We start from the raw sequence: 27,774 nt of genomic DNA, 5'->3' as shown, positions 1-27,774 counted from the left end.
TTGGGGACTCCTGATTTAGATAATCCCTCATAACAGTTTAAGTGCTTGCTTCAAAACGTTAAGACTGATGATTTTAAAAGCTACACAATTTATGCGGCACTTTATTGGAGAGTAAAGGAAAGGAATTTCAGCACTTTTGCAAATCCCAAGGCTCCTCGGAACCCAGTGGTCATGCAGTGCACCCATTTTAAAGGCCGCACCAAAGCCAACAGAAAATGAGTGAATTCAGCAGGTTCAGCGGAGTCGAAGAATCCACCCAACACTTGCCCTCTACTGCCACTGCCACCACTCTTCACCGACTCTCTTCTGGGCTGTGGCCTAAGGCCACCCATCACTCCTGCTCCCTCCCAAAGCATCGTCTGATCAAATCTACTCCCAGGGATCCCCAATCCCAACACAACTTTCAATCACTCCTCAATTCTCAAAAAATGACGCCCCTCCTCAAATCTTAGGCAAATAACCTCTCCTCCAGATGCCCGCTGTTCCCTAAACCTCCTGCCATTCTCGAAGGTCACCTCGGGCCTTTTGTCACACACACCTCCTCCCTATCTTTCTTCAATAAATGAGGGAAACAGTGTTAGCACAGTGCCTGATGGGGGCAAACTCAGTACTGGTTCTGCTTACCATCTTTGGGCCTAGAGTACTCTCTTCCTCAACCTCCAAGGTCAGGGTCAGAGTCAAGCCACTCGGTCCCTCCTGGGAGGAAGCCCTGACTCCAGACACCACACCCACTGAATTTTAAACTCCCTAAAGTCCCCTCTCACTCCCTACAGCGCCTTTCCAGACACAGGATTTTCCTTCTCCAGGTCATTCTGGAACACCAGCCACTGTATGCTCATGAAATACTAAATAAGAGTAGTTCCCCCAAGAAAAAAGAAAAATGGTTAAATAAATACTAAACCTAATAAAACTCAACACAAAACAAATTTTGATTTATTTCCAGTTTTAAGTTTTCACACTATCATATTTCCCCTTTGATGAAAATAATTAAACTTCACTATATTTACTCAACATGCACGGATCATCCTACAGACACTTCTTTTACAAATAAATGGTATTCTGAATAAAACTCTGTGAACAGATATTCATAATTTTTTGTTTTAATTTATACGTATCCTTCCTTGTGAGCCCTCAAAAACCCAAGGCTAAAAATAAATCTCTCTAAATAAAATACATCCTGCTTTTCAACTTTTTTTAAAATATAGGTATATACTGTTCAACTATACCCAAACTATTTACTACTTTCCTCAGATACAGAGATTATAAACTATCCTCCAAACAAGCCATTTCCACAGAACATATCAAAACTGACAAAAACCTCCCTCTTTCTACTCACTCACGTGCAGTATTCTCAAAATAAGCAAACCACTATTGCTAAAAAATGAAAAGTTCACAGGAAAAATGAAAAATAGAACCTATAACAATGAAATAAATTAGGGCCACAGGTTGTTCAGCTTACAGGTGTTTTACCTGAAGTTGCTTTTAAAAAAATTCTTTATAAATAGCCACAAATATTTTCCAAACTCTGATGCTATTCGAATTAATGAATGTTTAGCAGCAATAAACTGCTAGTGTTAATAATCTAATCCAAAAACCATCATATGTAAATCGTGCCAACAAAAATCCTAAATAAGCTCCTATGCATAATGTAAATGGTTCTAGAAATTACACATCTGAAGGGAGAACAGAGATGTTTTCTGCTACCTCAACCATCTCTAAAACTAAAGAACTTCCCAGTAGTATCAGTTCATAAATATTAAAAACTGGTGATAGTAAGAAAACATGTATGAAACAATCAGGAAAATGTTAACATTGAATGTTTGATATTAAGGAATTACTTTTTTAGGAGGATGGCATTGTAATTATCTAAAAAACAAAAAAGATACATACTGAAGTATTTATGGGTGAAATGGTTAAGATAATGGAGGGGAGGAAAAGGCCACAGATACCAAATTAGTCATGTGCTCTGGTAACAGTTAAAGTTAAACTGTGTGATCTTCTCTCTCTCCCTGTATAGACTGAAGTTTTCCAAAACAATAAAACTACTGGTGAGCAAAATCTCAGACCCTGTTTTGTTTGTGATTGTATGCTACTTTTGCACAGATTTTTTAATTCCTTAGATTTGCATTTCAGAATTTCTCCTCAACTGTACAGACTCTGTAGTAAATACTTCCCAAATGTAGCGCTCAGCAAACCTATTTCAAAAGCTTGGGTGAAAGAGGGCATGGAACCAAAGAGGAAATGAGGAAGGGGAAAAAACTTAACAATGAACCTGCTACCATAAAGAACTTCCACTCCTTAAAACCAATTAATACACTTTCTTTTCTCTTATGGTTTAAAAACAGACTGCTGGCTTCTAGTTTATTTCACCCACCCTCACATCCCTGCTGACCCAAGAAGATACAATCCAACCACTGTGTAACCAGGTCAAAAACAAGCTTTGACTAACTCACTTGGAAGAGTATACTCACCACTTAGACTTGGAAAAAAAAAAAATAGGTTAGAAAAAAACCCACTGGTACTTAAACAAAGGGGCTAGGGTGAATGTCTTTAAGTCAGTTACCCGGCCACTCAATGAGTTGCAACACAATCTTTCCCAAAATTTTCCAAAGGCTTCCAAATTCAGTTGAGACCAGCAGGCTGAGTTAACAGGGCTCCCTTTCAAATTCAAAAATCTGGCCTCAGCCCCAACAGTTAACCAACAAATCACAGGCTAATTCACTTGAGATCACCTAAGAATACTGACTCAAGTTCAGACCACAGGCCAGTACACAGCCCAGGCTAGGGGAAGTTGGGGCTGGGGAGAGGCGTTCAAGTGAAAGATAAACCTTATTCCTAAAGCAGAAGAGACAATAGGATCCACTCTTAATTTGCGCTAAGAAAATGTCAACAGTCAGCTTTCAAGTCCCCCCTTCATTTTTAATGAGACAATGACAATTCTTCATGCGGAGCTGCGAAGCCCTGCTTCATAAGATATTTTTTCTCAACCTTATACCCACTTTAACAGCAAAAAATACCCCCCATCCAGATAACTTTTAGAAAACATTTAGTATAAGAAATGAATTGGGGCAGGGAGAATTTAGCATTGTTTCAAACGTTCAAGGCCTGTGCCTCCATTACCTACAGCTCTTTCATAATCCTTAGACCGTGCACTGGATGAAATGAACAGTACTGTGAGTACTGTGTCTCATCAGGTGTCAGCTACTCAGGGCAGACTCATAGTCTCCAGATTTGTTAGTTCATCTGCCACTGGGGTGGGGGTCAAGAAAAAAGAGAAAGACTTGGGGTGGGTGTGAAAGCTGGGCATCCTCTTGACTCTTCTCACTCTCCCTCATGTGTGTTTAAATTACACACCTGTCAAACAGGTTATTCCTGGAATTCAGATTTTATAATCCACACACTGCGATTCTTCCTGCTCCTGTTGCCCAAACACATGTCCCTCCCTGCTTCTCCAAAATATGTATCCATCAGTGGAATGTGTATGATAGAGTTATAAAGTGTCCCAAGTAACACCAAACTCCTCACCTTGAGCACTTTGGCAAGCATTCAAAAGAGGAAACACGATGACAATTTTCAAGAAGGCCAAGGCAGTGGTTTAGGATAATCATAGGCAAGGCCTGCCTATCCTGAATTTTAATTAACACACTAAGTCAGAAGGCCAGATTTGGGGGAAAAACAAAATAGCAAAAAAATGAAGGTTGTCTTATGAAACGAATGCTTTCCCTTTTTATTATACTGCATGCCTAAGAGTGTAGCTTATTTCCTTATCTCAAAGCCAGGAAATGAGGTCTGTTAAGGCCAGCCTGGATATCAACTCTGCTCAAAAACAGAGGGCCTGCAAGGAGAAACCCCTTTCCCAACTTTGCCCAAGTGGCGTGGCCACCGGTCAGCAGCATGTTCATCACCCTGCTGGTCCTCCCCCACCAGAAGTTTCAGCATGCCACGGGAAACAAAGAAGGCGCCGCGCACCGACCTTATAGACTTGTCCGTAGGTGCCATTTCCAACCACTTCCACCAGCTCAAAAATCCCAGCAGGATCCTAGACAAGGAGGAGGGGAGGGGTTATCATTTGAAAGCTGCACAACAATGAATCAATAAAGCGGGGCAGTGGAGAGAAAGGGCGGTGACAAAGACGAGGGTTTCGCCCGGCACGGTCCCCCAGCGCCCGAGGGTGGCGGGTGCGGGTGCGGGGGGCGGCGGCGGGGAGTCGCGCGGGGTCCCCGCACATGCCGACACAGGCAGACAAAGGGGCTGCCGCGCCCGCGGTTCTGCCCGCGGCGGCGCCCGAGCGCCCGGCGGCCCAGGGCGCGGCCCCGGCTCCCCGCGCCCCGCGGCCGGCCCGTGCGGCCACTCACCCGCAGGGAGGAGAGGTCGATGTCCACCAGACTTTTTGCAGGGGAGTCGTTCGCCATCTTCCCTTTTTGCCACCCAAACCAAGAGCGGGGACGGGGCTATCGATTTCTGGATGATTTCCGTCGCAGGCACGGGCGCCGGCGGCCCGGACTCCGCCTGGCGAGGCCGGGGCGGCGGCTGGGCGGCCGGGCGCGCGGGGCGGACGGAGCGTGCGCGGGCGGCGGCGGCGCTCAGTGCATGGCGCGGCCCGCGGCAGCCCCGGGCGTCGCCCGCGCCTCAGGCCCCGCGCCCGCGCCGCGCGCCTGCAAACCGGCCGGGAGCTGGGGCCGCGGCGCCGCCGAGAGTCGGGCGAGTGAGCGCGAGGCCGCGAGACAAAGCTGCCCGGGCGGCGGGGGCGGAGCGGGAGGGAGGCGGAGGGAGGCGGGCGGCGAGGGAGGAGGGGACACGGGACACCGAAAATATATTCCGAGGAGAGAGAAAACAGCTCCCCCTTTCCTGCTCCGGCAGGAAAAGCGGGCGGAAACGCACTCCCACCGAAGCCCCGCCGGGGAGGGCGCGGGGCGAGCCGCCCGCGCGGCGCGAACGTGCATCGGGGTGGGGCCCAACAATGGCCGGCGGCGCGCGCGCTGCTCGCCCAAGGGGCAGGAGACCCTCGGGCGGCCCGGCGGGGTGCAGGGGGCGAGGAGACGCCCCTGCCTCGCGTCGACAATAAGCGAGGAGCCCTGACCTGCGCCCAAAGGCCACGAGGCGGCCGGACCCTTCTCTCAGGGAAAGGCTGTGTCCCGCCTGTCCCTCTAAAGGGACGCGAAGGAGCTGTACCCAAGCAGAGGACGGTGCTCCCTTGCCCGTCACTCCCACTTATCCCTATGCCCTTCCCCGATCACCAGATTCTCGACCCTCGAGACTTTCATTCCCGATCTCCCTGCTTGGCCTTCTTGCCCCTTCTTTTTTTTTCCAGGGTAAATTTGTCACCCGGTTATACTTGCGGGACGCGCTGAGCATTCCTTGGCTGCCCGGTCCCAAGTCTTTGGATGGAAACAAATTCCAAAACAGCTCCTCTAATTGCCTTGTGCTGAGTTTGTCACTCAGATGAACACTGTGTTTGGGGTCGTAAGTACTCAGCCAAGTTCCGTGCCTAGAGATCATTAAGGATCAATAAACAGGCATCTTCCAGCAACTTAGGATGCTTGTCAGTGGATAGACAATTTAATCCCGTTAACCAAGAATATATGGCCTATGCACAGCCATCATTTCTATCACATCACTCCGCTGTATAAAATCTTTCAATGGCTCCCTCTTACCTCACAGCAGTTTCTCAAACCTAAGTGCAGGGAGTCACCAGGAGGGACAGTAAAAGCTCTGATTGCTCTCACACCCCACCCCACCCCCACCCCCCACCCCCACCACCACCTCCAGAGTTTCTGATTCAGTTGGTCTGGGATAGGCCTAAAACTTGCATTTTTAAGGAGCCTCTGTTACAGGGATCTCCTTTGAGAGCAGGAGCCTCACATGATAAAAATCCAAGGCCCTTGGTAACTAGGCTTCACAGGCATCACCCTCATCATCCACCCATTCTTACTTTACATATGGTACCCAATTTAATCCCTCCTGTAGCCGGGGAGTGATGTTTTCCTTATTTTAGGGATGAAGAAACCAAAGTACTAAAAGATAAGTAAGGAATGTGCCTAAATTCCTTAAAGCATATTCTGGAAGCAGAGCTGGGATTCTCACCAGGTCAGCCTGGTCCCCAAAATCCAAGTCTCTGACTCAGCCAAGTTAGTCTTCCACCCAGAATACATTTAGCACTCTCCTGCTTCCCACCAGTTTGGTTTCCATGATTTTCCACCATGAGAATTCCTTTTAAGGCTAAGATACATTCAAGGACTCCTGGAATCCGTAGATTAGGAAAATGATAGTAACCAAAGTATTCTTGTAAATTTAGTAGTGCTTTTCAATGATTTTGTTTTTTAAACTATCAACAGCAATAGCATTATCTGTGAATGTAAAGTAAATAATTTACTCAGAGAGCTAGACTGGTGCACATGTGAACTTTCAGATCATATTATAGTAATATTTTAGTAGTGTTTATTATCAATAATAGATAACATGTATTGAGTCCAGACAAGATGCTGAGTCTCTTACAGATATTATCTCATTATTCTTCACATTAACTCCAAAAGGTGGGTACTCATATTTTTTCCCACTTAACACATTAAGAAACCAGTGTCTAAAGAAGTTAAGTGACCCGCTTGGTGTCCAGGCATGGCAAGGGTTCCTAAGACACCCTCCCTCTACAGGCTCACAGCCTCAGCTCCAAACTCATGACCCTGAAGCCTGCCTCAGAGCACCCCCTTCTCTGCCAGTCAAATTCTCCATCACCTCAAGCTCAACTCAGAAACCATCTCTTCCTTCTACAAGCTTGCTCTAAATCCCTCCCCTAAGCTGCAATTTGTCATTATCACCACTGTGACATATTTCCCACTTTCAAATTAAGTACCTTTTCTTGAAATGCCTACCCAGTGCAAGGCACTGACTCTGTCATTGCCCAACATGCAAGGAAGATGAAGACAGCCTATCCTCAGAGCTTACAGTCTGATAATGGATATGAGAGTTTCATAAATAGCTATAGTTAATGGCAGAACATAATACATTCTGGCTGGATGGAAAGAGGTCCAGTAGAAAGTGTGCTGCATTGGATGTAAAAATGAACTGGATTTAACCCTAGTTCTCTTATCAGTTGTGCAGCCTTGCACATGTTGCTTAACTTCTGAGCTTCCATTTCCTATTCTGTGTCCTAGATGAAGACTGGAGGTAAAAAAGACAGTTAAGAGGCCATCTCAAGGGCACAGCAGGTAGTAACATCTGAGGACAGGAGGTATGAGAGGTCTTAGGCCAGTAGACTCTCTCAAGACGGCATCTGATGCGATGCCAGAGGCAAAGGAGAGGGGTAAAACATTTGCATGTGGTTGGAGCCTTGTCCACATTGGGGAGGATACTGTCATGAACAGAGGAAAAGCTGGGAGTTGCTGTGTTGTGGTGGCAAAGGAAGTTTGGGTTTTGGACTCCGTGCAGAGTTAACTTTTCATACAGAAGCAGCATCCCCTGCCTAGCATGCAATTCTGCTCAATCAACAGGCACATGTTAGTTCAGGCTGCCACCATGAAATACCACAGACTGGGTGACTTAAATAACAGAAATGTATTTTCTCACAGTTCTCACAGGCTAGTAGATCAAGGTCTCAGATGATTGGGTTTCTGGTGAGAGCTCTCTTCCTGGCTGGCAGATGGCCACCTTCTCACTGTGTCCTCACATGAGCTTTCCTGAGTGCTAATACACAGAGAAAGGACAAGCTCTCTGGTGTCTCATCTTATAAGGACACTTATCCTATTGGATCAGGGCCCCACACTTAAGAGCTTATGAATTTAAACTTAATTTTATTTACTTATAGGCCCCATTTCCAAATACAGCCATACTGGGGCTGAGGGCTTCAAAATATGGAGGACACAAACATTCAGTTCATAGCAAACCACATGCAATATGTAATGCCAGGAAGTAGACATAAGTCATGGCCCTTGTCCTCAAGAATGTATTTGCAAACACAAAATAAACCCATCCGAAAAGATAATCAAAATAACAAATTGAAAAAAAAAATACTAATTTGGCATTTTAGGCTGAAGGAAAAGTAGCTAACTTGGACAAAGAATAAGAAGTTGAAAGAATGTGGAATCTGGTCACGCTGGGTCTGAGGACTCAGTTTAGAGAACCCTGAGAGATAAAGCTAGATGACAGGTTATGTGGAACTAGAAGACAAAACTGAGGCATGGGCGATGTGGGATTAAAGACAGAACCCAGATTATCAATCAAGTCGAGGTTGAAACAGCTTAGCCTTGGCTTTCAAGGGCTCCAATGGCAGGTAAGAGCCCGTGGCGTGAGGTCAGCAGGCCAAGGGATATAAATGTGCATCCTTCCGGGGTACAATCAACTCACACCCAGTCACTGAAATTCCAGGGGGCCCTTACCTATGCAAGAGGTCAAAAATGACAAGCCCCTGTACATCACTTGACATATTTCCTAGTTTTTTCTATCTTGTTAAAATTTTGGTGGAAATTGATTTTCAGCTTCCGAATGGGGCAGGGCAAGGGGGCAGCAGAGCTGTGAAACTGAGCCTGAATATAACTTAAGGGCTTGGGGCGATAGAGGGCTTAGGTCAACTGGAAATAAATGACATAAGTAGCAGTGAGCAAGGGGAATTGAGTCAAACAGAGGAAACAAGGGTGGGCTGTGTACAGGAAAAGCTCAGAAAGGAAAAGCCTAGGTTTAGGGGCCAAAGAGCTGAGTTCTCATTCTCTGATGGTCAAGGTGTTGGCAAATGCTTACTGTCTCTAACCCTCAGTTCTCTAACATGTGAGATTAGAGGATTGGGTGGAAATGATCAAAAGGTCCCTCAGGCCTTAGAGACTGTGATTTATGTAACCCTGGCTTCAACCCTGCAACTGCTCCTGCCTCTTAGCCAGAGTGGGAGAGGGTTGACTTGAGTGAGAGTTGATGAAACGTGTGGGACGCTGTAGATTCGACAGGAGAGCCCAGCCCTTTAAAGGCCATAGAAGGAGTCAGACCCTTCTCAGACTAGTGTATCAGTTGAATTAAAAGGAAGCAACTACAGGGTGGAAGGTGTGGGACACAGAAGCAGATCTAAGGGCAACAAAGGAAGAAGCTGACCAAAGGCAAGAGAGACACCCTACTCTAGCTCTCGGAGTTGTTGTCACTTTTGTGATGAGGATGTTATTGTAGCTCGGATCTACCAAAAGGAGATCCTGAGACAAGGATTTGATGCAGGGAGTTTATTTGGAAAATGATCCCATGATGCAAGAGTGAAGAAGACAGGAAAGTGAAATAGAATGATGAGCCAGGAAGAGCATGTTGACAAGGAAGTTATCACTGTGGGCAGCTAGGCTGGATGGACCTAGCTAGCTAGAGAAAGAGAAAATGTAGATTTACCTTACTTTATGAGGACCTCTATACAGGGACAAGGTTTTTGTAAAGTTTTTTTAAAATGCATTTTTAATGCAGGGGAACTTAGCTATTTATAGAAGACCTATTTAAAATCTTTTACAAAGGGAATTACTGTCCCTTAACTTACCTTTTTTACAAATGTATATTTTATATATTGGGATGGCCGAAATCAAGTTCAGCTGTGAAAAGCCTTTTACCAGCAAAATCCTCAAGGGGCCTCAAAAATGAGGTCAGAAATAGTCCTAGCTTTAGAAATCAAGATTGGGGCCATACCAAGTGATGGGGAGGAGCTGAATGGGGATGTTAAATAATTATCAGATGTATCTGATAGGTGATTGGTTGGAGGAGGGGAATCAGGGACTCTGCCAAGGGAAGGCCAAGGTAGGCCTACTAGATAAAGAGATAACAGACTTTTAGATATACTTGATTATATATTTGTATCCTAAAGACTGTGCAGAAAGTGACCTCAGGAAGAGACCAGACCTGTAGGCCTCTCTATGCTTAGCCATTTAATATGTCACAACTGAAATGGAATCGTGAGTTTGAATAAGATGCATCCGATCCCAGCCAATATGCATCAGAACCCCCACTGAAGAGCAGTTCAATTATAATCAAGTTTATTGCTTTAAAAATGAATGAACCACAGTGTTCCATTAGTGATACTGCAAGCTGGCCAGTCCTATTGATTTGCAGTTCTCGGTTAATTATATTGATTCCATTCTCAAAATCTTCTAAAATATACTCCACAATAAAAGATTGAGTGATGACATAGCAACAATAAACTATAAACTGTAAATGCCATATTTATGAATTACAAAATTTGAGCCTTTTTTTGTTCTTTTGAATAAACATAATTGGCATCTTCACTCTTTTGCCCACATCTGTATTCTATACTTGGTGGCCAACTAATTTAGAAAATATAGCTCAGACCAGGTCAAGGGGCCAGCATGACTGACATGGATCACCTGGATTTATCCTAATTCTTGGCTACAGACAACCCCTTCAGACTGGTTGGGAGTTGAAGGGAGGGGCGGGCGATGTTAGGGGAGGGGAAGAGAAGGACAAGAAAGTGTGCTGGGAACACAACTCAGGGTCACAAGGGAGAACCACTAACTCTCACAGAATGGCATCTTTTTTGCATTCGAACTTATGACTATTAGCTGCCTATGCATAAACTACATAAAATGAGATTTAAAACAGTACTAATGGGGAAGTGCTAAAGGAAAATAATCTTTCAAATCACAGCTTAGTTCTGTAGTTATACAGAGAGAAAATTCAGAGGAAGTGGGATGCCAGTAGGTGGCGAGAGGAATTGAGGAGGGGATGATCTGAGTGTGGACTCAACTTAAGCCCACTTGTAAATGCCACCACCCATTTTGAAATTTCCAGGAACTGGGAACAAGGTAATCACTCAGAAAAGAGAACAGTGACCTAGGAAAAAATGAGAAGATATTTTTCATAGCTATTAATTCTTTATACACATCAGACCTTAAGAGTCCCTTTCCGCATGTCCGTTCTAAACAGAGTAGATGAAGAACTAGCATATGTGTTAAATCTCACAAACTATGTGAGACAGAACCTTATGTTCCTTAGGGTTCCCTGGATTTCCTAGGAAAGTCTAGGGAGCTAGACACAATTTCTTTTATATGTTTTATAAATTTAGAATATGAGTAACAGTTTATTAAGACAAGATTTCCACTGCTAAGAAAAGTTTGCAAACCACAGGCTGAACTATACTTAGAACTAAGGTTTCTATGATCACGTGACAGAGATGTCTAATAGATATAGGTCTGCTGAGTTCAAAAGTAAGCAGCACTACAGGCACTTTTTAAAATCATTGCCATGACCTAAGTAGAGAAGTAGAAATGACACAGGAGTTGGGACCAGGACACTGGGGTTGATTCAGCTCTCCCAGAATCGACACTCTCAGTGGTTATATCACCCAGCTTGGTATCATGGGACCAAGTATTCATTAACTGCTGGGTCATTATTAAATGCTTCCTACTCATACACAGATTTGAGGATGAACTGTGTCCCCTACTCTTGTCTATTTAAGTGTGACCACAGTTTATTAGGGTCTACCTGATGGCCAGTTTTTACTAAATACCTCCTATTTCTTACACAGCATATTTTAGAATTGATGAGATAATCAGAAACATTTTTAATTCTTCAGAACCACATCCCAAAGACTAACTGAAATAATGAAAATAGTAAAATTATAGAGTTTCCCAACAATAATCTGGGCAACAATGTTTATATTGAAAATTTTAAAGGATGTTTACAAGAAGTTTGTAATAATACAGAAATGTATGTTGCAATGTTAATGGAAAATATCACCATACAAAATTGGTATGAGATTTTAGTAAAAGCTACATCAAATTAAAAAACTATTTATAGGAAAAGTTGGGAAGAAATAGATCAAACTTTAGGAGTTTTTGGCTGACAAAACTGTGAGTGATTTTTTTTTCCTTTCTTCAAGACGTGTGATTCTACAGATTTTCTCTATGAGCATTGTCTTATTTTATGACATAAAAATATAAAACTTAAATTTTACAATGAAATAAAGTAATTATATGAGTTTCCTTGGGCTGCCCTAACAAAGTACCACTAACTGGGCAGCTTAAACAGAAATATATTGTCTCACAAGTTTGGAGGCTGGAGGTCTGAAGTCAAGGTGCTGGCAGACCATGTTCCTCTGAAACCTTTAGTCAGTCCTTCCTTGCTTCTCTTTCCCTAGCTTCTGTGGTCGCTGCAATCACATGGCATTCACCCTGTGTATCTGTGTCATCACAATGCCATCGTCTTATAAGTGCTCCAGTCATATTGAATTAAGGGCCCATCCTACTCCAGTATGACTATTTCTTAACTAACTATATTTGCAACAACCCTATTTCTAAATAAGGACATTCGGAAGTACCTGGGGTTAAGAATTCAACATGTCATTTTCGGGGGGTTGGGAGACACAATTCAACTTATTATAGTAATTTAACAATTTTGATGTTGCTTACAGAAGTTGAAGCCAATCTTCTTTCTTACCCTAATGTAGTGGTTTCCACATTTCAGCACATGGATAATTTAGGAAAGTGGTGGTTTTGGTCATTTTTGCTATGACTTCCTCACTTCTCTTGCCACCCCTCTCATTATCTAACATATATTTATTAGGCAGGTACTGAGTGTGCAGCACTGAGTTAATCTATCAAAATAAAAAAATCACACAAAACTCTCTTTTCACCAGTAGCTGCAAGTTGTTTTTGTTTATTTACACTGTAATTTTCAAATAATCTGACTTTAAAATGAACAACTTCACTTTGCAAATTGCTTTAAGTTAGACTAATTATCTTTAAGTTAGACTAAAAAAAATCTCCTTAGACATTTTTATAAGTATAAAACAGATGATAGAGGGAAAAAAGAAGAAAACTAAAGTAGAAATAGGTCCAAATAGAAATGAATTTTGCTTGTTGTAAAGCCAGAAAGAATGTTTTTTCAGCATTGAGTAACCTCTTAATTGGTTGGGATATTTGTGAATTAGAAATGTTTTAAAATAGTGTCTTACCGGCTTTGAACTATTCTTCGTGACTTTCTTTCACTGTGTTACTAGAAATGGTTTCACTTTTTAAATGAAAGTTTAAGCATGTTTATTTAATTTTTCAAAAGAATGCTGTCTTTTGCTAAGTTTGACAAAATTGCTTGACACAAAAACATAAATCAGGGAATACGGTGTGGTACGGATATAGCAAGTATGTCTTGTTCTGTATTCTCTAAATATAATCGTATTGCTGCTGCATTCCTTTGGAAGCAAAAATATTTCGCTCATTACTTGCACACGTTTATTTTAACGGGTAATTATGAGACTCCCAGTGACAACTTTGAATCAGTGTGTGTTCCATTGTGTGGCTATTCCCCTTTATTTCCATTTTCTTGTTAGAAATGCTTTGTGTTTAAAAAGTTAAGGAAATTAATGCAAAGCTACGTCAGTACAATGGAACTTCACCACATAGAAGTCAGGAAATTAGAATGTGTTGTTCTCCCAGCAGCTGCTATCTGGCTACTCTGAACATTATGTCAGGAAAGTTGAAGTGGGGCCATTTTTCCTTACAGGAATTTCATTGAGATACAAAAGAATATCACGTTTTCCCACTCCAGCTTGGTACACAGGACTGCGCGTAGGGCCGGCCCGACCAGCTCTGAGTCTCTGGGTACTCAACCTCGTTCACTCCCAGCCCCTCTTCTCTACAAGAAGGTGGCTGCAGTTGAACAGACATATACAAGTAGTAGCCCCATTTATGGGTGTTAACCACGTGCCAGACACTGTACTCAGCACTTTACCTGCATTATTTCATACAGTCCTCACGCAGAAGCCTGTATGGCAGGCATTACTGTTATCTGTTTCACTGGCGGGAGAACCAAGACAACGCACTAAATAACCTGCCATGATCACACCTTTAGAAAGTAGCAGATCCAGGATTAAACACAAAAATCATTTGGACAGCCCATGCTTTTGACCAACAAGTTTTAGGTGACTTACACATTTTAACCAAGTCTTGGAATATCTAATTCCCTAACACAAAAAGGGACTTAAAAAAAAAAAAGTTCTTCTGATTATAAAAGTAACACATATTAATTGAAGAAAATACAGAGAAGTGTAAAATAAAAAATAAAATTTACCTGTAATCCTTACCAATAATCATTCACAGTTCAAATATTTCCTTTGTATTTTTTCCTAAGTATGAATGCATGTGTGCATATGTGTGTGTGTGTGTGTTTAATGTATAGTTGGCCCTTCATATCCATGGGTTGTATATCCATGGATACAACCAACCAAGGATCAAAAATATTTTTAAAAAATTATGTTGTTGCTGATGTGTACTATGTAGTTAGGCCTATAGTGGTTGATGATTCAGTCGGTGATGAACATGTGCAGGCTTTTTTTGTTGTCATTATTCCCTAAACAAGACAGTATAACTATTTACATAGCATTTACATTGTATTAAGTATCGTAAGTAATCTAGAGATGATTTAAAGTGTTGATCTAAAGAGATGTTCTAGTGATGATTTTAAGAGGATGTGCGTAGGTTATAGGCAAATACTAAGTCATTTTATGTAAGATACTTGAGCATCTGTGGATTTAGGTATTTACTGGGGGTCTGAAATCAATCCTCCACAGACACCGAGAGACAAACAGCAATTATGCTGTTTGGTGACCTGCTTCGTTTCACTTCATATTTACGAACATTTCCACATCACTGAATGCTGTTACGACCTAATTTTTAATAGCTGTGCTAACTGCAATGTAATATATTTAACCAATCCTGTGGTCTTGGGTAGTTAGGTTGTTTCTAATCAGTCACTGTTTTAATTACCACGTATGCTAGTAATTTCCTTAAGATAAATTTCTAGAAGTAGAATTGCCAAATCAGAGACTCCAAACTTCTGTAAGGTTCTTGGTACATTTTGTTAACAACCCACCTCCCGCAAAGGCTCCACCAGGTTGTGAGAGGGGGAGGTTTAAATGTGGATATTTCAAGTGTTAGTGCAAGCTTTCAGGGGAGTTATCATGGGGAATGTAGATCACCTGTTACTTCTAGAGACAAATGGATAACCACTTGATATGTCCCTGTGGGGTCCAAGAAGGACACTTGGTTCACCAGAGAAGGGCTGAAACAGAGGAGGCTCCATTAGGGTTATGCACTGCATGCCTAGCTCAAGGCTGTGAGTTCAGGATCTCTGAGAAGCATGGAACTACTGCTTCTCCGTGAGTACAGCAGTAGTAAAGATGGTGGGACATTTACTAGTTTACCAAGGGTTTTCCTGCCTGCTATGCCCTCTGATCCCTATCACCGCCATGGAATGATGCAGTTCTACCACCAATCCATCGGCCTTTTCCAGACAATCATGGTCAGATTTAGGGGAAGTGAGTGACTTACTATCACACCACTCTACACAGAGAAGCCCAGACCACATCTGGCTTGTCCTCCCCTGCATCAGGCTGCCTCCTCTCAAGAAAACAACCTCTATGTCAAAGATGCTGTCACTAGACAGGTGAAAAATACTTGGCATTGTATTAAGGAGCCCTTGAACTTGCTTTACAAGTAATTACCGTTGTTTTTCGACATTTGCCGAATTCAGCCACACTATAGATGCTGTCCTAGACACAGATGGTTCTGAGCCTTTGGGCTTGTGATCTTAAGGAGCCAACAAGCCTGGCAAATGGGAGACATGAGGGGAATTCACTTAGTCTGAAAAAGGGCACTTTGGGTAATTACATGTCTAGTTATACATTGTTGACAACTACTTAGTGCTCTGACTGACGATGCAAAGACAATGCCCAGTTTGCTGGTTTGAACAAAGGCAAACAGGCTCAACCCCAAGTATGAGTTTCTATTCCATTTTGGAATGTTGAAACAAGAAAGCCAGCGGTCACTGTGTGTGATGTGCACTTAAAGTCACTAAAGACGAAGAAAAACAAAGCCTTAGAGGGTATTTCCAGATCTGCCTATTCATTTTGGATATATTTAATATGTCGCGCACACACACACACAATACACATACACACACACACACAATTTAAACTTTACCAACTACCTTCTTCTGTTACACAGTATTACAGTGAGGCAGGAATAGGAAGCATAAGACAGTTTGTAAACAAAATTAAAAAGTGAGCTGTAGCTGCAGCTCTGCAGGGACTTGGCTGATATTGGGGTTTTGGTTCCTCTGTGCATCTGAAGTAAGCGTGATCTGCAAGGAGAGGAGACTAGTACATTGAATGAACCCTGCAGCTGACTCTGACTGGGAGGGAGGATGAGTGATAAAGTGGCTAACACAGGGGCTTTAATATTTTATGTTTTAATCTGCATATAATAAAACACGTTTAATTAACATTAAAATTAGTTTTTGGTCATGGTGAACTTAATAGTGGTAAAACTGTTAGGTTAGCCAGTCACAGCTAAGCTTGACCTGGCTAGTGGGCTATATACAAATGTAAAAACTTCTACGATGACATCACTAAGCAGGGAGTGGAGCTTTCTCCATTCCATTTCTAGAGAAAAGTCTAAAGACATTGAAATAAAAGTGAAATCCCTCCCTTGCACACCCACCCACCATGCCCTCCACCCTCCCAAAAGTACCCATTTATAACTACCCGACAGGCCTAGCAAATATCCACGGGTTACACTGAATTTTTGCTCAAAATTATAATTGTAAGCATTATTATCTTTGACCACAAAGAACTAAGGAGAGAAAATAAATGACTGTCAGCAAGTCACGTTGCATACTTGATCAGAGCTGCCATTTATAAAAGGCACGGCTATCTTTATGGATAAGCAAAGTGGCAGTGGTCTGAAAATTGTGCACTGAAGACCTCTCCTTCTGAAATATCTAAGGTGCCACCGTTACCTATTTACCTCTGTCTTAGCTTGGGCTGCCATAACAAAATACCATAGACTGAGCAGCTTGTGAACAACGGAAGTTTCTTTCTCACATTCTGTGGACTGGAAGTGAGATCAAGATGCCAGTGTGGTTGGGTTTTGGTGAGGGCCTCCTCCAGGTTGCAGACTGCTGACTTCTCATTGCATTCTCAGAGCAGAAAGAGAGAGAGAGAGAGAGAGAGTACAGAAGCCGACTTCCTCATGCTTTTTTATAAGGGCACTAACCCATTTCATGATGGCTCCACCCTCATGACCTAAGTGCCTTCCAAAGGCCCCACCTCCAAATACCAGCACATGGGGTAGAATTTCGACATTTGAATTTGGGGAAGGCACAAACATCCAGTACATTGCAAACCCTGGGGCGAGCATTGCTTTCCTTCATTCATCACTTTTAACGGGCACGTTACTAATAGGGAAAATATACTGAATTCTTAACATTTTAATGCGAACTAGTGTCTTAGGTGACTTTCTATATGGAAAAAAGTAGACTACTGGACAACTCTAAACAATCAAGTTCACTGAAAGGTGGGTTGGAGCAGGTCAAAATAAAAGGGAGGCTGCACCAAGAAATAACAAAAGGTAGTTAACTGGTTTGGCCAAGTGTGATAATCTCGATTGGGTGTGGACTGTGAGACTGATGATACAGAATCCTCAGTGAAGCCTGTTGGGAGTGGCTGTGAGGAAGCAGCTTACCCACAAATGTACCCTCTTCCCCTTTCCCTACTTTGTTTTAGAGACAAGGAATGTGTTTTTGAAATGAAGTAGAGGGTACTGAATCAAGTGGGCTAACTGAAGAACCGAAGACGTTTTATGCCTCTCTCTTCATTAAAGAAATAACTAAAACATAACAACACCACAAAAAAAACACGGGAAAGAAAATTTTCATGGTCCAGAATTTTAGAAATTTCTAGAAGACAAAGAGTGAATAGGACTGCATTGATGGCAAAACGAGAACAGGAAAAAAACTTGTTTAAAATTCAGGGCCACAAGAGCAATTCTAAAATTTCTCCACACTTGACATTAATGACTACAAAGAACAGGCCTGGACTTTTAAGCAATTGTCGGGGCAATTAGTTAAATAACTATATTTGGAGCAATCCGTCCCCTTCTTTTTTTTTTTCACTGTCAATATCCAATGGTGACAAAGGCATGTGTCCCCAGGTTAAAAACCTTAGAACTGCTTTAAAACAAGAAATATTCACTGTGCTGGGGTTAAAGACCCTGGGTTGACTCTGAAGTACCTCCAGACCCTCTTAGGAACATTAGACAGCAGAAGAAGAAGGTGAAAAGAGCTGATTCAGGATTTAACTCCAAAGTATATGAATACTTCCTCTAAGTGGGATTTCGGCACAGGAGACACATAGAATAGAGAGTGGGGGCGGGGCTCCAGGAGAGCGGGAGACCCAGAAGATAAGCTTCCCACATGAACCTATTCCCAAATCCTGATTCTTCTCCATAATTAGAAGGAAGCTGACTAATCAAAACGTTCAATGATGGTTGAAGAAAAATCTCAAATGTGAACATAGGAAGCCAAGATTGGACTAGTATTTGTAGAAAAGCAATATTGAGAAAAGAAAGACATCAAAATCATCAAATTGAAAAAAAAACTCTAAGTAAATAGCCTTAATAGAGAAAAGGAAAAAATACTTTATAAGTGATAACTTCAGAGAAAATTTAACAGTTTTCATGTCTTAATATCATAATAGTAAGAGTACATTCATACACATCAATTATCCCAATAAATATATTTAGGTTAAATTTTCTTTATTAAAGGATAAAGACTAATTAGGTTAAAGAAAAAAGTCTTTATACTCTTTACTAGTAGTGTAACAGTTAATAGGACAGGCTTGGGATTTGAATCCTGGCTTTCATACCTATTAATGATTTATGAAATAAAAATAAATAATTTAACTAAATAGAAGCTGACAGTGTAAGATCAACCCAAGAAATTTTTCCTCAATATAACGTTAAAGGATAAAGTAATGACAATGATTTGTTATGAGATAGAAAGTACAAGACATGAAAGACAGTGAATTGAACATTTTTTTCTACAGGAGTTCTAAAGGTAAAAAAGACAAAAGAAAGGAAGACATTCAATAAATTATTAAAAACAATTTCCCAGAGCTGATGAAAAACATGAATTTTTAGATTTGAGTCCATTGTGTTTTGAGCAGTGTTGTCATGAGTAATAAATGAGATAATATACATGTAGCACCTGTACTTGATATCTGTACGGTACATGTAAAGTACTTAGCAAATAGTGCTCAATAAATGTTAACTCTTATTATTGCTATAAGAGACACCTGAAACAAAACGACAGGTTTAAAGTTTGAAAATACAGGAATATGCAAAGATGGAGCAAAGAAATACTAATGAAAATAAATAGGGAGCATTGAGTTAAACATGATGAATTGAAGATGCTCTCACTTGTACCAAAAAAAAAAAAAACCCACTAAAAATACAATAAAGAGATTTGTAAAAATAGGGATGGACCCATAATGAGAAAAAATGCAACACCTTGGGAAAAGGAAAGCAGTTAAACAACTAACTGGTAAGTTATTTAAAAAAACAAAAACAAAAACTAATGCCTGTTTGGCAGTGAGGGAAACCCAGAAGTAGGCAAGTTTGTACCACAAACCACCAGAAAGGCTTGCGAGCAAGAGGCACTACTCTGAGTATAGATGGTGGGGTGTATGCGAGGCTAAAGATGGGATTATTGATTGAAGTCCATATATGATATAGTTAAATCTTCAACCATCTTCCCACCTCCACAGGAGACTACAGAAAGAATGACCTAGACTGGACTCAGGATTTAGGTGAGGAATGACAGGCCAGGCTGAACACAGTAGAGTTAAGGGAAATGCAACTCAGTATAAAGAGCAAGATCCAGGGCTCCTTCCTCAATTAGGTTCCAAGAGTGCTAGTAGTCTACACTGTGAGTCCCCGGCATTGCAGAGGATCTCTCCTGGGAATCTGACTCGCCCAGGAGAAAAGACCTTCAAGTAGTGATGGTTGGGGAATACCCCAACCACACTGTCCAGGCAGAGCTCCTTATAGTGAAGCCCCTAGGAAACAAGTCATACCCACTCATAGAGAGCTTCCAGTAAGCCTTTAAGTGACTCACTTAAAGAGTGATTACTAGGGATTGCCAGATATTTGCAGAACGTTTCCTCATAAAAGCAGAAAACAAATTTAGGGGAGACAGAAACAATGCAGAAGTACAAGAAAGCAGTATTTTTAGAAAAGTAAAAAAAAGCTAATTGTGCCTATTAAAAAAAAAAAAAACCAGCAGACTATGAACAAAGGAACAATCAAAAGTTGTCTTGGAAATTAAAAATAGCACATACAAAATATTCCATGAAAAGGTAAGAAGGTAAATTTGAGAAAGTCTCCCAGGAAGTGAAAGACATAAAGAGTGTGAGTAAGAAAGGATGAAAATAGACTGGAAATGATGAAGGATTAGTGCATCGGTTTAGCAGGCTTGGTATCCTGAGAAATGGAAGTTCCAGAGATAAAAGAAGAAGAAATTATCAAGTCATCAATTTAAGAGATCTTCCAGAAATAAAAGACACATGTTACTAGGTGGAAAACACCAACCAATGCCTGGCACGGTGGATGAAAAGAGATCCATAGCAAGGCAACCCATTGTGAAATTTCAGAGCTCTCAGGACACAGAAAAGATCCTACAAGCTTCCAGGAGACAAAACAGGCCACAGACAAAGGAACAAGAATCAGATGGGCATCAAATGTATCAACAACAAGCCTGAAAACTAGCAAACCTTCCAAATCCTGAGAGAAAATCATTTCCAACCTAAAATTCTACTCATACTCTCAAACTGTCAATCAAATGCAAGAGCAGAATAAAGACAGTTCAGAAAGGCCGCCCTCATGTACCTTGTCCTAAGAAGCTTTGGGTATGATCAGCCAACTCAAGGGAGTAAACCAAAGAAAGAAAGACTGGACTAAATAGGGAATAAAGCCCACAAGCATGGTCGAGGGGATGGCTTGGATGAAGTGCAGAGAAGCCTAAGGAGGGCAGCGATGCAAAAGGCCATGACATCCACCAATGGCACAAGAGGGCAGACAGGAGACTGTGTGACGTGGACGTGAGATTAATACTTCTGGTGGAAAGTTGTGGATAAATTTGTGCTAGGTATGTAAACAGCCAAGCTAAGGGGGAAATTTATGAACTCCAGGGAAAATAGAAACTTATACCTAAAAGGATATTTAATCATAATATACTAAGTAACTTGGCTACGAATCATATTTTTGTAGAATAATGAATATTGAATATTGATCTAACCAAAAATTATCACTCTCTGGGGAGGATGTGGGAAATGAGAATGTGATAGAATTATGTAAAGGGGATAAATAATAATGTTCCACAACAGGAAATAGATACAATCCAAAACTGAAAAATCAAGAGACAGAAGGTTATGACTTAGAAATGTGGAAGCGATTATTGGAAGAAACAATGAAAAGAGTAGTAAGTAGTTGCCTTGAGGGAGAGGAAAATCATCAGTAGGAGGGGTGAGGCAAGGAGTTCATTTTGTTATGTCTTGCACAATTATTATTCTTAAAACCATATACCCATATAAATTAAAATTTAGGAAGATTAAAAAAATAATTTAAAGACAGTAAATATGGCAATATTAATATCAGACAATATAGGACTTAAGGCTAAAGTATTAAAATGAGAAAAGATATTTCATAATAATGAAGGTACTATCTGCCAAGAAAACATATTGTCATGAACCTTTGCCCTCTTAATAACATAGCTTTAATATACATATTCAAATATGCAAAAGTCAACTGATAATCAAAAATCTTAGTGGGACATCTTAATGTACTTTTCTCAGAAATTAAAAGATTAAACAAACAAAAACTTAATTCTGTATGTATGTGGAAGATTTGAATAATATAACTACTGAATCACATACACACACATATATATGAATATATGTACAAAAACAAACATATATATTCACCTACATTATTTTCCATTGACCTCAGAATACTCATAAAAGCCACTATGAAGTAGGCCACATAAAAACTCCGAATAGTTCAAAAAGCACGAATCATACATACAGGATACAGTCTCTGGCCATAAGGCAATCAAATTAGAAATGAGCAAAAACAATAGAGCGGCAAAAAAACCAATCAATTTGCTTGTAATTTTTTTAAAAATGTTTACTCTCTAGGATAAAAAAAATCTTAAACTGTGAGTTATTTTGAAATAAAGGACAGTGGGAGGGAGGACTACAGAACAAAAAAAGGAAGCTAAAAAAGGCAATGAAATAACTCCTGAAAAAAAGGTGTATAAAGATACTAGGAAGAATTAATTGAAAATGAACAAATATGTAATATATATATATATATATAATATATAACATATATTATGTAAAAATATATAAGATATTAAAAATGTATTTTAGCAATAAAACCAAGAACTATTTCTTGGTGGGGAAAAAACAAAACTAACAATAAAATAGACTAGCTTTTGACAAGCCCATGCAACAAAAAAGGAAAGACATATAAATAAAATAAAATTAAGGAAAGGGACAAAACTATAAAGTCATACCAATAAATTTAAGGATCTCAAGGAAATGGGAGGTATTCTAGGGAAACATAAATTACTAAAAATAACATTTTAAAACAAAAATCACTTTATGTGGGTTAAAATTTTTTTATTGTGATAAACTACATATATAACATAAATGTCATTTTGACCACTTAAACTGTAAAATTCAGTGGCATTCATTACATTTACATTGTTGTGCAATCATCACCACTCTCTGATCCCAAATCTTTTCATCACCCTAAATGAAAACTCCAAAACCATTAAGCAATTACTCCCCATTTCTCTCTTCTCCCAGTTCCTGGTAACCTCTAATCTACTTTCGGTCTCTGTGAATTTGCCTTTTCTAAACATTTCATATAGGTACAACCAGACAATGTTTGTCTTTATGTAACTGTCTTATTTCACACCGCATGTTCTCAAGACTCATCCCTGTTGCAGCATGTATCGCAACTTCATTCCTTTTTCAGGGTGAATAACATCCCATTGTATGCGTGTACCACATTTTCTTTAGCCATTCATCTGTTGATGGACACTTGGGTTATTCCCATATTTGGCTATTGTGAATAATATTACAATGAACATGGGAGCCAAAGTGACTTTTGAAGAGGTGGAAAAGCAGAATAGATCAATCTCTATAGAAGTTAAAGTCAGTACAAGATTTATCTTTTAAAAACTATCCCACATAGCTACGGCAAAGTTCTCCCAGAACTTTAGGACATATAAAGTTTCTAGAAGCTAGAAAAAGATGAAAATTTTACCAAGTTTTACATCAAGACTAATGAAAATCTGACTGGATGAAACTCATATAATAAATCATAAACAAACTATAAAAGAATGTCATCTAAAAGTATAGATGCAAAAATTCTAAAATGGAATACAAATAAAATACCAGAAAATGAAATTTATGAGTGTATTTAAAGGACAATTTTAATATGATTGGCCAAGTAGGTTTTATTCCAGAAATATAAGGCTAATTCAATATTAAGAAACCTGTTATTGTAATTCAACATTTACGATTTAAAGAAAAAAAACAATAGAATTATCTCAAATGTAAAATAATATTTTGGCTAAATTTCAACATCTCTTTTTCAGCAAATTAGAAAAGGAAATTTCCATTATTAAATATTATGCTTAATGGTGAGATAATAGAAATATTTAATTAAAAAGTCAGGAAGATACAGGGACAGTAGCTGTTACCAGTAAAATTCAATAGCAGATCTGCCTAATACATAGAAACAAAGACAAACAAGCAAAATACATAAAAATGCAGCCAAAATGAAGAGACAAATAAAACATGTCCCAAGTGAAAGAACAAGACAAAACTTCAGAAAAAAAAAAACTAAACAAAATGGAGGCAAGTCATCTACCAGATGCAGAGTTCAAAACACTAGTTATAAGGATGCTCAATTCACTTAGGGGAAGAATAGATGTTCTTAGTAAGAACTTCAACAAAGAGATATAAAACAAAAAAGGAGATAGAAAACAAACAAAAAAGAAACCAGTCAGAGATTAAGAATACAATAACTGAAATGAAGAATACATTAGAGGGAATCAACAGCAGGTTAGATGAAGTAGAGGACTGAATCAGTGATTTCTAAGACAAGGAAGCAGAAAACACCCAATTAGAACAGCAAAAAGAAAAAAATTTTTAAAACGAAGATAGCGTAAGGGACCTCTGGAACGTCAAGTGTACCAACATTTGCATCATAGGGTTACCAGAAGGAGAAGAGAATTAAATACCTATTAGAAGAAATAATGACGGAAAACTTCCCTAACCTGGTGAAGGAAATAGACATACAAGACTTGGAAGTACAGAGATTTCCAAACAAGATGAACCCAAAGAGGCCCATACCAAGACATCAAAATGAAAATGCCAAAGATTAAAGACAAAAAAAGAATCTTAAAATCAGCAAGAGAAAAACAAGTAGTTACCTACAAGAAAGCTCCCATAAGACTGTCATCTGATTTCTCAACAGAAACTTTGCAGGCCTAAAGGGATTGGCATAAAATATTCACAGTGATGAAAAGTAAGGACCTACAACCAAGACTACTCTACCCAGCAAAGCTATCGTTTAGACTCAAAAGAGAGATAAAGAGCTTCCCAGATAAGAAAAAGTTGAAGGAGTTCATTACCACCAAACCAGTATTACAAGAACTGTTAAAGGGATTTAAGATGAAATAGAAAAAAATCAAAAGTTTGAATAAGAAAATATTGCAAAGAAAAAATTCTCACTGACTAAGGCAAACGCGTAATAAAAGCAGTAGGTCAACCAACATTAAAGCAAGTATAAAGGTTAAAAGGCAAAAGTAGGATGGTCATGTATAATTACAACAGTAAATTAAGAGAAACACACAAACACACATATAAAAGAAATAAAAATAATGACAAAAGTATAAACATAGAGGGGGAGAGTAAAACTGACAGTGATTATAGAATTTGTTCAGACTTAAGCAACTTAAAATAGACTGCTGTAAACATAGCTTGGTACATATGAATCACATGGTAACCACACACCAAAAATATACAAGAGATATGTAAGAAATAAAGAAAAAGGAATCCAAACACTACAGAGAGTCAACAACATACAACATAAATGCGCAAGAGGATAAGAAAAGAATAGAGAACTATAAAAAAGATTGGAAAACAATAAAATGGCACTATGTCCCTATCAATAATTACTTTAAATGTAAATGGATTAATTGCTCTAGCCAAAAGACAACTGAACGAAGAAGAGGTGGTACATGTACACAATGAAAATTACTCAGCCCATAAAAATGAATAAAGTCTTAATATTTGCAACAACATGGTTGGACCTAGAGGGTATTATGCTAAGTGAAATCAGAGTCAAACAGAGAAAGATAAATACCAGATGATTTCACTTATATGTGGAATGTAAAAAACAAAATAAATGAACAAATAAGACAGAAGCAAACTCATAGACTCAGAAAACAAATTGCTGGTTGCCAGATGGGAGGGAGGTTGGGGCCTGGGTGAAAAAGGTGAAGGGATGAAGAAATATAAATTTTCAGTTATAATTATGGGGATATAAAGTACAGCTTAGGGAATATAGTCAATAATATTGTAATAATTATACATGATGCCAGGTGGGTGTAGGTCTTATCGGGGGGATCACTTCATAAGTTATATAAATGTCTAACCACTACGCTGTATACCTGCAACTAATATAACATTGAATGTCAACTATAATGGAAAAATAAAAATTTTTTAATTCCTTAATTTAATCTTATCTGCAAAGTCTCTTTTGCCACTTAAGGTAGCATTTACGGTTTATAAGAATTAGAACATAGACATATTTGGGGGCCATTACTGAGCCTGCCACAGAGGGTGACTGACATCTTCCATGATGTAAGGTCTGGGCTAATGCCATCACCCCTGGATGCTAACCTGGAGGTGAGCTCTACCAGAAGAAGTCTCTGATGGAGCAGTTCTTGCCTTCATGCTAGACATGGCATGTTGGATTCGGCTTGAGCTAGGGGGAGCCCAGTCCAAACTTTTTGGGGACAGGCTATCAGGCCCAGCAGAGAGCATCCGGGTCCCTGCCAAATGTGCTGAGGTTGGAGACAGGGGCCCAGTTCTTGAAGATAATAGCCTGCTGCAGCCTGAGGCAATGGGGGGATGGAGAAAGAAGTGGGGATGTCTGTGAGCAGAAGCCTGCATATCATCCTCTGGATATTGGAGAGGTATGGACTGTCTTTTGAGCCAGGAAGTTATATAAACAGAGCAATGTTTAAAGAAGATTAAGCTGGCAGTTGTGTGTAAGCGGGGGCCAGGGGAGAGGGTGTGAGAAATTGGTGAATAAATACAGTCATGTAATGATTAGTTTCAGAGGGAGCAGTGGGAATGGGGAGAGAAGAAAATATGTGTAAGAAACATCCTGTCAAACTGAAAATGCGCTAAAAATACCACTGCTGAGCTAAATCAAAAATGGCAGCAACATCTTAAATCATTTTGGAAAAAAATTGTTTCAGTTTCTATTGGTTTTTACTCTCAAATAATTTATGTAATTGTAGAATCCGTTGTCGAATGGTTTTATTAATGCCTACAGCTGACGCCATACAATACCTGTTTAGCAGGTAGACATCGAAACCTTACTACAGTCGCTGTTTTTAAAAACATAGTCAATTGCTCGGGTATTTGAAAGAGCATAATGTTATAGATATTTAAATTAGCACATACAGGATATGCGGCTCAGGATTGCTCCTTCGGGAGTGGCGACAGATAGATATATTGTCACCATAGGAAGTTTTGACATTTACTACCTTTCACCTTTAAAAAAAAAAATGAGCCCTTCTCTGACTTACCAGATGGCCCCTCTCTCTATGGCTTGCCTGCCATCTGGAATTTGTTTTGATAAATCCAAACATTACGGATATATTATCTTCCCAGCTAAATATAACATTTAGTTCATTCGCCTGGCAACCTATGCATTTCTTTCACATGCTAAAAAAGATTGAAGTGTAGTTACATCCTGTATTCTGGTCACTGGATACAAATGGCCAAAAATAAGTCAATCTGCTTTTAGTAACCTGCAAAATAACCTGAAAGGGGGGACCAGTGGCAGGCCAGTGTCCCTGAGTAGGCTAGAGGCCATCCTGGGGACCTGTGGGTGACGGTGTCCAGTGGGATGGGGGTTTTGAAATGAGTCAGATCTTGTACATTCCTCAACGCGCTCAAGTCCTTAAGCACCTAAAGATGTCCAGAAGCCCATCTTTTTTTCTTTTCTTTAGAAAATTCTAGTTTGTAGAGTTATACGTACACATTAAAAGTGAAATCATTTTAAGCTTGTAGTGGAAGCAGTGGCCTTCGTGCCAGCCTCCATGGCCCGATCCCACTTTCAAAAGTTCTCAGTTTCAATTAATTTACTGTTTATTTTGATTTTTGCCTCCATGTTTCTTTAAAAAATAACTTGTTTATGCTGCTATTTATTTTCTTCTTATATTTTCTTTTGTCTCTCATCAATAGAGGAAAAAATTAGGTCTCATACATCACACTTTTCCTCCCAATATAAATATATCCTACTTTTGTATCCAGTAGAAATTGGTATCCAGTATTTATATTACTATGACTGTGGAAATATTACAAAGCTTAGCCATGTGGTGTACTATAATTAACTACAGTTTCTTTCTTGTTCGACCCTTTTTTTGCTTCCTTAAGAGAATAATAACAGCCTTAATTTTTCTATTTAGATTTTTTATGTGCGAATCACTAATTTTTCTCACTTATAAGTGTTTCAAAATGTAAATTGCCTCTCAATATGTTCAAATATAGTAGGTCATTTATCAATTTCATTTTTCCCCTTAGGCTCCCCCCCGCTCCCCTTCCCACCTATAACCCTCTGTTTCAGCTTGAACTGGTAGCACTCCAGCCCAGGCCTACTGCTC

General features: G+C 39.9%; 1 protein-coding gene across 1 annotated transcript in view; it reads right to left on the bottom strand.

Annotated features, from left to right (window-relative positions):
• MAP4K4 (mitogen-activated protein kinase kinase kinase kinase 4) overlaps positions 1-4,558 on the bottom strand; it is a 176,787-nt gene extending 172,229 nt beyond the window's left edge. The window contains exons 1-2 of the mRNA XM_039840078.1: positions 4,356-4,558; positions 3,974-4,039 (exon numbers count right to left, since the gene is read on the bottom strand). Coding sequence (XP_039696012.1) covers positions 3,974-4,039; positions 4,356-4,412 — 123 coding nt within the window. The 5' untranslated portion in view covers positions 4,413-4,558. The remainder of the gene's footprint in view (positions 1-3,973; positions 4,040-4,355) is intronic.
• Positions 4,559-27,774: the final 23,216 nt, after the last annotated feature.

This window comes from Pteropus medius, unplaced genomic scaffold (genome assembly GCF_902729225.1).
Source record: "Pteropus medius unplaced genomic scaffold, Ma_sr-lr_union100, whole genome shotgun sequence".
Taxonomy (NCBI): Eukaryota; Metazoa; Chordata; class Mammalia; order Chiroptera; family Pteropodidae; genus Pteropus; species Pteropus medius.
This window is presented reverse-complemented; position numbering and strand designations above follow the sequence as displayed.